This window comes from Eulemur rufifrons, chromosome 25 (assembly GCF_041146395.1).
Source record: "Eulemur rufifrons isolate Redbay chromosome 25, OSU_ERuf_1, whole genome shotgun sequence".
Lineage (NCBI taxonomy): Eukaryota > Metazoa > Chordata > Mammalia > Primates > Lemuridae > Eulemur > Eulemur rufifrons.
In genome coordinates this window covers 21,635,008-21,648,092 of record NC_091007.1, presented here as the reverse complement: position 1 = coordinate 21,648,092, position 13,085 = coordinate 21,635,008, and the positions used below count along the sequence as shown (strand labels likewise).

The following is a 13,085-nucleotide window of genomic DNA, read 5'->3' as shown; positions in this document are numbered from 1 at the left end:
TGACAGCAAGTCAGGCTTGTTGATGCATTTTATTGTGAGACGGGGGAGTCTGGTAAAAAACTAGAAAATGACCATGGTGTAACAAGGAACTTAAAAATGAAGAATCAGATTTGTAACTTACATACATGAATACAGGAACAAATTGGCACAAAATGTTAAACATTGTTCCCAACACTGTTTATATAAGGTAATCCTAATTTGGCTTACTAAGGAAATGAGAGTTTTATGGTTAGGCTAATCTCTTAATAAAACTGCAGAGCGTCATGCTATTAGTCACACAGTGAATTTCAAAATTTAAGAGTTTTATATTAAAAACTGGGTAAAGGTAAAATGACTTGATTGTAGTTGTAAAACTAATACATTCCCATTTAAATTCTGTTCTACAGTCCAAGGCAAGTATAAATGTTAACATAACACTGTTAAATCAAATCTCAATGCAAGAGAACCAATTGCATCTCTACTTTAAATCTTATCAACTTTCCAAATTTTCATACTAAAATATATTATTGTATTAATACAAACTACAGTATTATACACTACACTGTGTAATAAATAAAGAAATATAAAAATAAGACACATAAATATAAAAGTTTTCTAAAACTAAAAGTACATATGTCAGTAAGAAGGGTATTAATACTGCCAGGTTTGAAGACATACAGTACAAAAATGTTGCACAGATCTATAAACTAAAAGAAATAAAATAATACTGATAGGTAAAAATCAGCTAATGTTAATAAACTGGGTCCATAATAACTAACATTTGGAAACAGTTATGAGCCAAATAACAATGGCATGTCCACGTGCGAAATGCAAGTATGTGGATAAAGCAGATTAGAAAATTTCCCTTTCGTTTCTGTAGAGAAATTCTGAGAGTCAATTAACGCAAAATGAATACTGAGGAATTAAAGGATGAAATGTCCCAGTGTTTCAGCTTCTCTGACAGAGTCAGTGGTTTTAAGTTTTATTTGGGAATTTTGATACAACAAACAAATCAACAAATGCTAGTTATTGTAGGCCCCGCACTGGGTGAAGGCGGGTTAGAGCCTTGAAAATACTGCGAGTGGCACTTACAGCACACAGGTCTTGCTTAAGGCCAAAGGAGATACAAAGCTTCGTGTCACACCCTTCATATCTGTTACCACATTCTCCAACACAATCACAGACACTGATCCTGACGACGCTGTTGTCCTTCCCGGTATGAACACTGTTAGTCCCTGCAGTCAGAACGTCACGACAACCTTCTGAACTCCACTTCAACCACATTTGAGTAAGAAACTTCAGTTCTTCTATCAGCTGCTTTCTTAAGGCTAACAATACACTTTAAATGTTAATATGCTCTACAATGACATCTAAATATTAGAAATTACTACCTTCTAGACTGAATTTATAAAAGGTAGTCAGCATGGGCTGGAACTACGTTATACTTCGCTGTGAAGGGAATTCTGTAGTGCAGAAGTTCTCACATTTTAAAAAACATAATAAAATACTGAAGCGGATTTAGCATATGTTTACCAATAAAAAATTATAAAACTTCTCCCAATTGTACAGCTTAAGAATAAACCAACATAAGAGTGATAATTAATACTGATAAAATAAAACCATGCCAGATGCTTATCTAATCAGCTTCCTTTAACCTGTTAATCTTCGCTTTCTGAGTCATTTAAGTTTTCTAATCTGCTTGTTGTCACAAACTTGTTCCTAACTTTGAAAACTGCATGAAAAATTACTAGGTCTGAGGTTCAGGCACACCCGGATTTTTTTTTTGTGTGGGTTTTTTTTTTTTTTTTGTATTTTGTATTTTTTTAGTTTTGACTTTACACAGTAGTGAACAGGAATCACAGCATACAGGTTACTGTGTTTCCAAGAAAAGCATGGATAATATAGAACAAACTTCATTACCAATTTAGAATTTATTTTCCTCCTAGAAAAGCTATCAGGCTTCGTTTGTCTTTTCTTCAGACACTTGCTCGCTATCCTCGCTGACTTTTCCTTCCAAGCTGCTTGCCGGGCTCACAGCTCCCTCATCCTTCACCGGACCTTCAGCTGCTGCTGCTTCTCCCTCGAGCTCCGCCTCTTCTCCCTCCTCCTCCTCCTCCTCCTCCTCCTCCTCCGCCTCCTCCTCCTCCTCCTCCCCCTCCGGTTTTGCACATTCCTTTTCTTCCTGCAATTCTTCCATCTCTTTCTCCTCCTCCTCCTCCTCCTTTTCGCTGTCCTCGTCCTCTTCCCTCGGCAAACTCTCCCTCTCATCCGAGTCCCCCTGAGAGGGCGACGCCCTGGCGCCCGGCTGCCCGGGGCCCCCCGCGCGCGGCCGCCCCGCGTGGCCGTCGCCGTCGCCGTCGCCGTCGCGCTCCTCGGCCTCGCGCTTGCAGTAGGAGTAGCGGTGGTTCATGTGCTGCGAGTAGGAGCCCGAGTGCGAGAAGCGCTTCCCGCACTTGTCGCACTGGTAGGGCTTCTCCCCGGAGTGCAGGCGCAGGTGCTCGATCAGGTGGTGCTTGTGTTTGAAGGCCTTCTTGCAGATGCCGCACTCGTGAGGCCTCTTCCCTGCAACGAGACAGCGCGGCTGTGAAACGAACGGGGACCCAGCCCACGAAGCCTCGGGAGGCTTTTGGGGAAAGGGGAAGGCTATCAGTTTCACTTTGGGAAAACTTCCAGGTCCAGAACTCTCCGTAAGGTAGTACAGTAATTTGGTTTGTCCTTTGCCCAAGAAACTCGGGTGCTCTAGACTCCGCTTTGCAGATGGGCAGGGCAGTGGGGGGCTGCATGGGGTGGAAGCGCCCCAAACCCGAACACGCGCTGCTCACTGGGTTTTCCCATCGTCAGCCCCCACCACACACTTAAGGACCCTTTTTAGACATCTTATTCCTAGTCACAACGCCCGCCCCCATGCAATTTTAATGCTCCATATATGCCTTTTACGTAGGATACAACGCATATATGCACTTTATATACTGAAGCCCTGTAGAAAACCACAAAGCACTGTCGTATCTCAGATCGTTTTTGCCCCTAAATCACTGCCCTCCTGAGAATGCGTGGGCTGCAGGGACGCGCTGCCTGGACGCGGGAACAACTGGCAACTGCCTCATGGCAGTCAGGATTGACAGGGTCCAATTTCAGCACCATCAAGCAGTTAACAAATGCAGAAATGGCTTTTTCTATTTTTAGGGACAGTGTATTTTTCATATATATTTTTCATTTTGGTATTTGCTAATATTTAACTGTTGCCCAAAGAGGAAGGAGATTTTCTAATTTTTCTCAGATCCCAGTGGAAACGGCCAGAGGAATGAGTTACAAGGGGCTTATTTTGAGAGGTGCAACTTTTCCTTAGGTAATACTAGTTTTCAACTCCAAGAAATGCCAAGTGTCACTGCATGTATCTTTGAATCTACAGATTGAAGGAGGGAAAACAGGTCTCTATATCTTTTCTCACAAGAGTAGGACATGAATTAAAATAGTTGATAAGAATCCGAAAGATAACTATGGATACTGTAGCCAAAACGGCCGGGGGGTGGGCAGGGAAGAAAGGGTAGGGGACGGAAGAGCTCACCATACACCCAGCCGTTCTCCAGCAACCCAAGTTAGAGAACCCGGGGTGTGCTGGAGCCAGTTTTTACTGGCTGGAGAGAGTGTATTGTTAAATTTTTAGGAATCCTGTAAGCTGAACGACATCACCTTCAAGCCTGCAATCAGCCATTGTGGGAGTGTTTATGCCACAAAAACATAAACACTGTAAACACTACCCATCAGGGCTTCCCTACCCTTCAGAGAGCCAGTTGTTAAAAGTTACTAGCGCTCCACTGAGTTAAGGATTCAGATAAGGCAGGAGTTGGCAAATATTTTCCGTAAAGGACCAGACAGTAGTTCAACTACTCAATTCCGTCACTGTAGAAGAACACGAAAGCAGCCAGACAACGTGCAAATTGTGTTCCAATTCACTTCATTTAGGGAAATTGAAATTTGATTTTCACATAATTTTCATGTGTCATAAATATTCTTTTCTTCATCTTTTTCAATCATTTAAAATGCTTTAAAAAAGCATTCTTAGCTTATAGGCCACAGAAGAACAGGTAGGGGCTCACCTTTGGGCTGTGAGCCATCGTGTGCCAGGCCCTGGGTTAGCCTAAGAAGTGTGTATTTTGTGGAAGAATTATAGGATCTCAGAGTTGGAAGGGATCTTAGCATCCTTCTTTCTAAACACAAAAGATCTGTCTGAAACCTTCAAGTGACAAGGACCCTATCACTTTCCAGGACAGCGTGCCACATGCGTATAAAGCAGCTTTTTCTTTTGTGAAGCCAGATCTTGTTTCCCTGGGACTTTAGCCCACCGGTCCCATATCTGTTATTAATGGGTCCGACTTTGTTAATACAGCACAAGCTTGCATGAAATGAATGTGGGCAGAATAAATGCTGTGCGAGCTTGAAGGAATTAAGTTAGTAGAGGAGTATTTAGGGCAAAAACCAAAAACAAAAACAAAGGCACACACCTTAAAAACTAGGTAGAAGTGGGCAGACAGATGAAAGTGGAAAGATCAGAGAAGTGAAAAACAAGAAAATTCTAAGAACTTTAGTTTTTAATTTAGCATTTTTCAGTATATCGTATTATAGGCACCTTTAAAAAGGATAATATGTTGGACATACCTGTGTGTTCATATTTATGTCTCAATAATGAACTACTCTTTTGGAATATCTTATCACACAAATCACAAGCATACATTCCATTTTCTGTCTTCCGCATTTTCTTTTTGGGTGGTGTAGAATCAGAGTCATTCTGATCCTCCACATTTGATACTCCTTCTGAGCTAGTGTCTTGCCTTTCATCCTAAAAGAAAAAAAGAGTAAAAAAAAATTTAATTTAAAACTAAAAGATAAATAAGTGATGAAAATAAAAGCATGGGTTAAAGAATTACTCTGATTTATGCTCTCACTGAATTGACCAAAGCAGGCGTACTGCTCCTCACCGCTCATGGGCTGCCAGGGTGGGGCTGGACCCCAGGTGGGGGTTGGTACAGACTACAGTGAGGTTGGGGATAATGTAGTCAAAACTATAGCAAAAACGTGCTAAGCTGGTACTGAAAAGAAAGGACACCAAAAAGAAAGAATCTAAAATGTGTAGTAACAAAATTTACTTGGTTCTATGTAAATCTTCATGAGAAATTTGCAGAAGGTTTGATTTATGAGTTTGCTACTTAATCACTTACTACTAACTGCATCATTTACCTTCATTTTTTTCATTCTAGGTTTCTCTAAGCAAAAATCAAGAGACTGTTTTTTTTAAAAGTGGTCTTTAAATTGTATCCTCCAGAACTTCAGGGTTCTTGGAACTAATCTCCATGGTATACTTGAAAAGAGAAAGGTTTGCTCTACCACTTTTCTGAGGAGCAAGATGGAAAAAACAGTACCGGAGGGTCTATATTTTTAAACAGGAATATGTACTAGTCAAAATGCATCTTTAGAACTCCAGCGGCATAAAAAAAATTCAGGCAGTCTCACAGAGATAATTTTTGGCAGCAGGCTCTCTTGTAGGTAGAATTATCCTGCAGGGATCCTGTTGTGGAACTGGGTCCTCTAAGATCTTTCTGCCTTTTCTAGAGTATTCCATTCTATTGCCTCTAAACCCACAAATTTTCTAAAAGGTGAAGGTTTTTCCACATGTCTCATGGCTTTATAAGGCAGGGTCATCTGTGAGCTGCCAGCGGTGCTGAAATAGCCTGACTCTACTTTCATTGCTATCTGATCTCGTCACATGATTCCATGAAATGTTAAAAGTGGCTCTTTTTCTACTCAAAGGCGGGCAAAGCGTTCTATACTATACACTAAAAATTTAGATGAATTCGATGGTCATATGAAAATTTTTTCAAGAGTTACAACTGCAGAAAACCCAATCAGTAGCAATATTTAAGGGAAATCAAAAGCAGCAAATATACATTTGAGCAGGATACCGAAATTATTATAACTGTACCTACTTAAGGCAAATATTTATAAAAAAGATCAAATTTATCTGTAGCATTCATTTGATTCTTTCAGAAATTGAAGGAAAAAATGGGGAAACATCATTAGTGTCATGGAAAAAGTCTTGACAATGAGACACACAACAGCTTTATAAAAACTATCATGGAGTTGTGAGTAAGAGAAGTTCAGGGTTCTTCCTGGACCGATCAGCATTGTTCTGGTGAACACCAGTGATACTCCAAGAGGAGAGCCATACAGAGGTTTGCAGCCGTATTTCCCCATATATATTAATTATGACTGAATACTTTATTCATGGCTCACAAAATGATCAGTAAATTCACTATATGAGTTCTCTGTATACTTAGTTCTTATTTAATTAAAGCCTTTTATTAACAGAGGTGTTAGTACATAAAAGTGACAGCTAAATTTGCCTGGTGTGAACCTGTGAATGATCATAATCAAGGCAGAAACTATTACTAATTTTAGGAATTTAGCTATAAAAACAGAAATCCATTATTGAGTATTTCAAAGTTTCTTTTTTATTTCTCACTTCAAATAGGTATTTAGCTTAGACTTATAAATCATTTTGCAAAGTAGAGTAACATTTTGAAGTTTAAATGGATTAAGTAATACCTTGGATTAGCAAACAACTGAAGACATCATGCCACAAATGTTAAAGCAAACACTGATCCTTTTAAAAATGACAGTTGTAACAACTTAGTTGGCACTACAGTGACTGATTTTCATCAGAAAAAGTTAATTGAAATTAGTAAAACTAGCATTTTACTAGCCAGGTTCAGAATGGAGGCATTGTTTTTTTTTTTTTACCTGATTTCCGTTTGGCTGGATCACTTTCAAGGGTGGTTCCTGGACTGCAGGGCTGACGGTGGCGGAGTACGTGTAAGCCACCTGGGGGATCAGGATGGTCTGCTTATTGGCAGCGAGTGCTCGCAAGCATGGGACACTGCTCTGGTCAGCAATGGCCACGATCGTGGGCAGCTGGGCAGTGACCGTAGGTAGAGCAATGTTTATGGGGTTGGCACTTGGTGGGATTACATTTACAACTGGTTCTGAGTCTGTCACACCACTGTCCTTTTGTGGCTCCTTTTTTGTGCAAGACAAGTTCAAGGGTTCTTCCTGGACAGAATAAACACTGTTCTGGTAAACACTAGTGATAGTTGACCTTTCCAGCAATTCTCCCTGTTGCTTTGGTAGTGAAAGATCAAGAGGTTCTACTTGTGGCTCTTCTTGTGCACCCTCTGCTGTGTACACGTAACCCTGTGCATTTCTGGATGAGGAGAGGTTGAGCGGTGATGGGGATGATGTACTGCTTCCGGAACCATTGCTGGCCGATCCCACTGGTAAAACGGGAGAGTCTGTCATCTTCGAGGGGCTCTGCAGATTCACTGTGCTGTCCTGGGGCTCACCTGCATTTGCGGACTGAGGCTGATCATCGCCCTTTGCAGCGAGGTTCACTTTGCCTGGATCCGGAGAGGATGGTTCCGAAGACTGCACTGAAATCTGTCCAGCCTGCATCTTTTCAAACCACTTTTTTACTACATCCAGTGGTAGATTTACGGAATCAGCAATTTTTGAGAGCTCTTCTGCACTTGGTTGTGCATTCAAAGCATAATATGCTTTCAGAAGAGACAAGAGGTTCTTTAAAGGCGGCTGACTGGGAGACAGATTGCCGTCTCCAGGACCTGACGAGGCAGAGGCCTCTGGCTTCTCAGCGTCTGCTGCGGGGAGCGGAGGGGGCTGGGCAGGCTGCTTCAGGTCATAGTGCTTTAGTTCTGGAAGTGCATTAAGGTCTCCGGGACAGTCGTCACACAGAAGGCAAGTGCTATCGTTCGCTCCCCCTTCAAAGTTTTTGTCCTTCTCCGATTTAACAGTAAGATCTTCTGGTAGCTTTTCACTTTTGCAACTGTTTGTGGGGACTGGATTTTCTTTTTTTAAATTCTGAGGAACAACTTGAAGTTGGCTAGGCTGCTCAAGACTGTAGTTGATGATAATTTTGGTTGTTCCATCTTGATCAACCAAAGGAAGACTGATGGCTGAAATAACAGAATGGCCACCTTGTTGTATGGATGAAGCATTGATTGTTTCTTGTTCTTTGGATGCAAGATTGGCTTGATTATTCTCCAAAACTTGCCGTATTACATTACCATCTACTGCCACTTTGAGTACATTCTGAATATCACTTAAATTGATACTTATGGGAGACACCAGGCCAACTGTTGGCAGAACAACAGCTTGCACCACACCCTGAGGAGAACTGGTTGCCTGCAATGGGCCACCACCACTAAACACCCCGTTTTGTAAAGGGGTTGAACAGTTGATTCCTGAAGCAACCACTATGGGTTTGAATTCATAATCCACAGGTTCAGTTTTAATTTGGTTTATAGAAAGTTGTTCTTGAAGGGGTTTATTCTCTATCTTTTGCCGTATCTGTGGTCGAGTGGGACTGCCTGGCGACGCTGAGAGAGACGGTGAGGAACACTGAGACGTTTTCAGTCCTGTTCTTGGTCGCCCATTCACAGGCATCAAGCTGATACACTTTTTACTGCTTATGTGTGAGCTATAGGAACCAGAATGGGAAAAACGTTTCTTGCAGTTTGGGCATTCATATGGCTTCTCTCCTGAACAAAAAAAATTATATTCACTGAATTATTAAATATAAATTTTTATGTATCCACATTTTCCCTAAAACAAGTAATATCAGTTTTAAGAAAGAGTATGCTTGGAATACAATTTTATTTAGAATCATCATTTTACGTTCAAAACCTACATAAATGTTATAAACACCAGTCGGAACTACATGTGTTAACCAATCGGGGAATCTTCTCAGCATATGTGTAAAACTTTTCTGCCAACTCTTATAACTTCAAATAATTCTCAAATACCAAAAAGAATTATATCCTACTCCCTAAAGTAATTTTTTTCTTATCCTGTTTCACCAACCTGTATAATTTAGTGTATTTTACTCTATTCAACCATTTGTAGAAGCAATTAACATTAGAAGAAAGAAAAGTAAGTAAAATCCCCCGTAAGACCTAACAAGTATGACTCTCTCTCCTTGACTGACAAAAATTCTCACATCCATAAGGTTTTCTTGAACAGGTTTTTCCTAACGTGAGGAAAACTTTGAATATGAAGTATTATCATAAGCACTGGCTGACTAACCTGGAGTGGACCTACCCCAGAGACAGACGTTCTGGTGGGCGTGCAGGGCACCTGGAGTTTCAGGCCCAGTGACAGTGGATGCGGTAAAATATTCCTTTTGTATTAAAACAGATTATACCATGGGAAAATGCAACATTTGTGTGGACTGTGGGAAAGCTCCACAGCGTCTTGCCTGCGGAGGCCTCGGCCGCCCGCCTAGATGCTCCAGGGTGCAAGGCACTCAGTCCTCCTCGGCCATGAGGGTCCTTGGGTGGAAAATTCTGAAAAGCACTGAGGAAAACGGAATATCTTCATACAAGCCTAAGTTTTCATTTTGTTATTTTTAGTTATAATTCACTGACTTCTCACTTCCAAGTCACAGGGTGGGGACCCGGGTCATCCCGTGCGCCTGTCACGGCGCAGGCCACAGAGATGCTCGCTCAGCCTTTGCTGGCTGAATGAATGGCCAATTGCTGAACTGTGAAGTGTGATGAGGCTGATTTGTCTACTCGGTATCGAAATAAAACTCTCCTCTCCTCCTTTTTATGAATTAAGATGAAAGTAGAGAAAGTCAACGTAAGCCCGGCTAGCAATGAAGCTTCAATGCGGTAAAGTTAGAAAATGTGAGTTACGTTTTCTCAGAAATATGATTATTTGAAGATCAGATATTAGAATTAGAAGGGCTGTAGGAAGCCCTCTAGTATAGCCTCCTTTTCAATAAAGAGTTCATCTCATATCATCCTGGACATCAGCTGGCCTCTGCTTGAACTCCTTTAGTAACAGGGAGCTACGACCTGCTAGACAGACATCTGGTTCTGATGAGGACCATGGATTTGGGTTCAAATCCTGGCTCTGTCACATACTATGTTCTGAAACTTTCCAAGCTTCAGGGTTTTGGGATGTAAATGCAGAAACATTCTCATTGGATTGTTAGAGGAGTAATAGGAGATTATACAGCAAAACTCTTACTTAGTATGCTCATCAAACGTCAGTGATTCTTTTACAAAACAGTTCTACTGGGAGACAGGCTGAGTGACTGAGCCAGAGCGAGCTCGGCATCTGCCTGTTTCCCACCCAGTCTGCCCTTCTGACGCCACGCGGAGCAAGGACGACTTTTCTTTTACGAGCCAGACCTTCACATTGATAAGGAGCTGCCTTATGTATCCTTGAACTTCCCTTATGCAGGTTAAATATATCCTCACAGGATGTGTTTTTCAGTGCGCTTACCTGCTTGTTAACCTACCTCTGGATATTCTACAGTTTATCACTGTCTTTCCAACGTAATGCCTGAATAGGATTCAACACTCAAAATGCATCAGATAAAAGTTTCCAATGGGGCTAAAACAAGGGAAATATTCTAGTATATCTCTATTTTAAGATTTTTAATTACTTGATAACATTTTTAGATTAACTACATGCTTATTTTCCTGAAAGAGACACTAGGAAGATAAACATCTGTAATATAGACTCATTCACCTTCACAAACAGGGAGACAGAGGACAGTAGGTGCAGAGAGCACACCACGGCCCCAGCTTTGCTGTGTCCTAGCTAAGTGACGTCGGACAAGTTAATTAAGCTCTCTGAGCTTCAATTTTCTCATCAGTAAAAAAGAGGACATAATAGAATCTATCCTATAGGGTTATATGAGTTAATGCATGTAACTAACTAACATGTGGCTAAACATGGTTAAGTGTGCCACCAATGCTACTTATCATTATTATTATTGTTGGGAATTACCTTACTATTTTATCACTACCAGAAGGTCTACAGAACAATTATTCAAACGCCAGAAGTCACTATGTTTGTTAGAAAACTTCTAGTTTCTAACTTCTTAAACTTACGGTTTATAGTTTAAGCATGTCACCTAAGTTACCTACCAAGTTTAGGGTTTGCAACTAGTTTATCCTAGAGGTTACATCGGAAAGTTTCACTACTCAAAGTTAGATATACAATAAATACTGAGATTTTTTTTTTTTTTTAAATGGCTGAGGTGGGTGTTTGGTTGTATCTGATAGAAAAGTTTTCCAGGCTAAAGTTACCAAGGCCATAAAACAGACTCAAAGTTATTTTCTGGAGAGGACCATAGCCCATGAGCAGGTGTTCTTTTGTCTCAAATCTGAGTAGAGGTACGGTAGCCTTCTCATCATAGTTCAGCTCCTAAGTTCAAGTAATTGTTAACTCATGATTCTACATAGGGTTCATTATTAAAAATTCATAGTATCAGTATATAGCAACAGTCTAAGTAATATTAGGGAGCATAATTTTGGACCCTGATCCTCAACATCTTTTAAAAACTCATCTGAAAAAAAAATATAGAGGTGTCCTGAAGGAAATGCAGTTTATCAATTATTAGAAATTCTAAACAGTGCTTTTCAAACTTCCTGTGATGAAGGACCAGTGGTATTTTTGATTTCTTTTAAATTTCCAATCTACTGTGGACCAATATTTTATAAACTATAAGAAAATGTCACAGCAATGTCTTGGTATTAAGTGCTTACTCTCAATTTCTGTATTTATCTCTTCAAAAATGAGTAATCAATGGTTTGCAGATTGGCCGCAGTCCTGAGGTGACACTGTGGGTAAGGCCTGCTTCAAATCTTCCTGGGAACAAACCAGACCATCAGACAGCGGCCACCCTGGAGAAATACTTTTTTTAAAATTGTACCTCGGTGAAATATCACTGGCTTCTATTGATTTTAAAAAGAAACCCTGCCAAATTTTCTGCTGTATTATTATGCAGATATTTCTGAGGATTATATAAATTATATTTTGCTCTTTCATCTTTATGATGCTCCAAGGAACAACTTTTTCTGGGGACTATCAGGAACAGTAGTCCTTTTTTAGCAACGGATTCTTTTTACTCATAGACACCCTGGGTCTTAGTTACTGACTGTAGTTTTTTTCTTTCTTTCTTTCTTTTTTTTTTTTTTTTTTTACTTCCTAAGGCTTAGAGACTAATTTGTGGTCCACTTCCAACATGTGTAGGGGATTTCACAACCTTTTTTTGTTTTTATACACTTATTTCATGTCAGTCTTACTTTCTTAATTTTTCTTATATATTTTTAAATTAAAATTATTGCTCTATTAAAGGTACAAAGTCTCATATTAAATAATTTTAAAAACAGTACAGGAATAAGCACACAAGGGATGAACAGTGCAGAGCACAGTGGAGTTTTGTGTTCCACGATCTGCCTAAATTTGCATTGGCCTTGGAGGCAGCAGCAGCAGGCTGGCAGCTCAGCCTGAGCTCCGACCATTCACATTTAGAACCGGAGACTGATTTTTAAATATCAATGCAGGATTTTGCAATTACATTTTAACTTCTTGTTTCTAGACTATTGTGTTATGATCTATGCTTTCCAACTTTGTATCATTTATAGATACGATGAATCCTCCTACAAGACTGCAGTATGACAAAATAATTTTGTACATGAATATTATTCTAATCTTTATTTTATTTTCCTTCCTCTACCCCAATTTCAACATTTTAAAGACTCTCTTGAATTAGCTATAACTTTTACCTTCAAATCATTTCTGGTAAGAAGGTAGGCTATTAAAAATATATTATTGATAAAGCTATTCAATATCTAGGAGCTAAGAAATAGGTTTCTGTGGCAGGCTGACAACTTGTACTTTTCAGAAACATTGATTAATGTGTGAAAATAAATAAATGTTTTGGTAAGAATCTTGGTTTGAGCATTTTCAAGTGGTAACTTCAGCTTCATATTTAAGTGTTAACCTCAATGAGCAATACAATAATACTTTTAGAAATGCACTTCCAAAATAAAACACAGGTATCACCCACCACCTTCCACAAAGCCAACTATACTATTTTGTAGAAAGATGTTTGTAAAATATAAATGTCAATATAATAATTTTCATAAAATAAGCAATGTGCAAACACCCATAATTTCCATTCACAACAGTTCTTTTTTACTAAAATTATTTACATCTATAATAACATATCAAAATCAATG

General features: G+C 39.7%; 1 protein-coding gene across 5 annotated transcripts in view; it reads right to left on the bottom strand.

The window, feature by feature from the left end:
• Nucleotides 1–1,842: 1,842 nt before the first annotated feature.
• Nucleotides 1,843–13,085, bottom strand: part of ZEB1 (zinc finger E-box binding homeobox 1) — a 197,311-nt gene continuing 186,068 nt past the window's right edge. For all 5 annotated transcript variants that reach the window (XM_069458678.1, XM_069458679.1, XM_069458680.1 and 2 more), the window contains 3 exons: nucleotides 6,775–8,585; nucleotides 4,636–4,816; nucleotides 1,843–2,541 (listed from right to left, as the gene is read on the bottom strand). In XM_069458678.1, coding sequence (XP_069314779.1) covers nucleotides 1,934–2,541; nucleotides 4,636–4,816; nucleotides 6,775–8,585 — 2,600 coding nt within the window. In that variant the 3' untranslated portion in view covers nucleotides 1,843–1,933. The remainder of the gene's footprint in view (nucleotides 2,542–4,635; nucleotides 4,817–6,774; nucleotides 8,586–13,085) is intronic.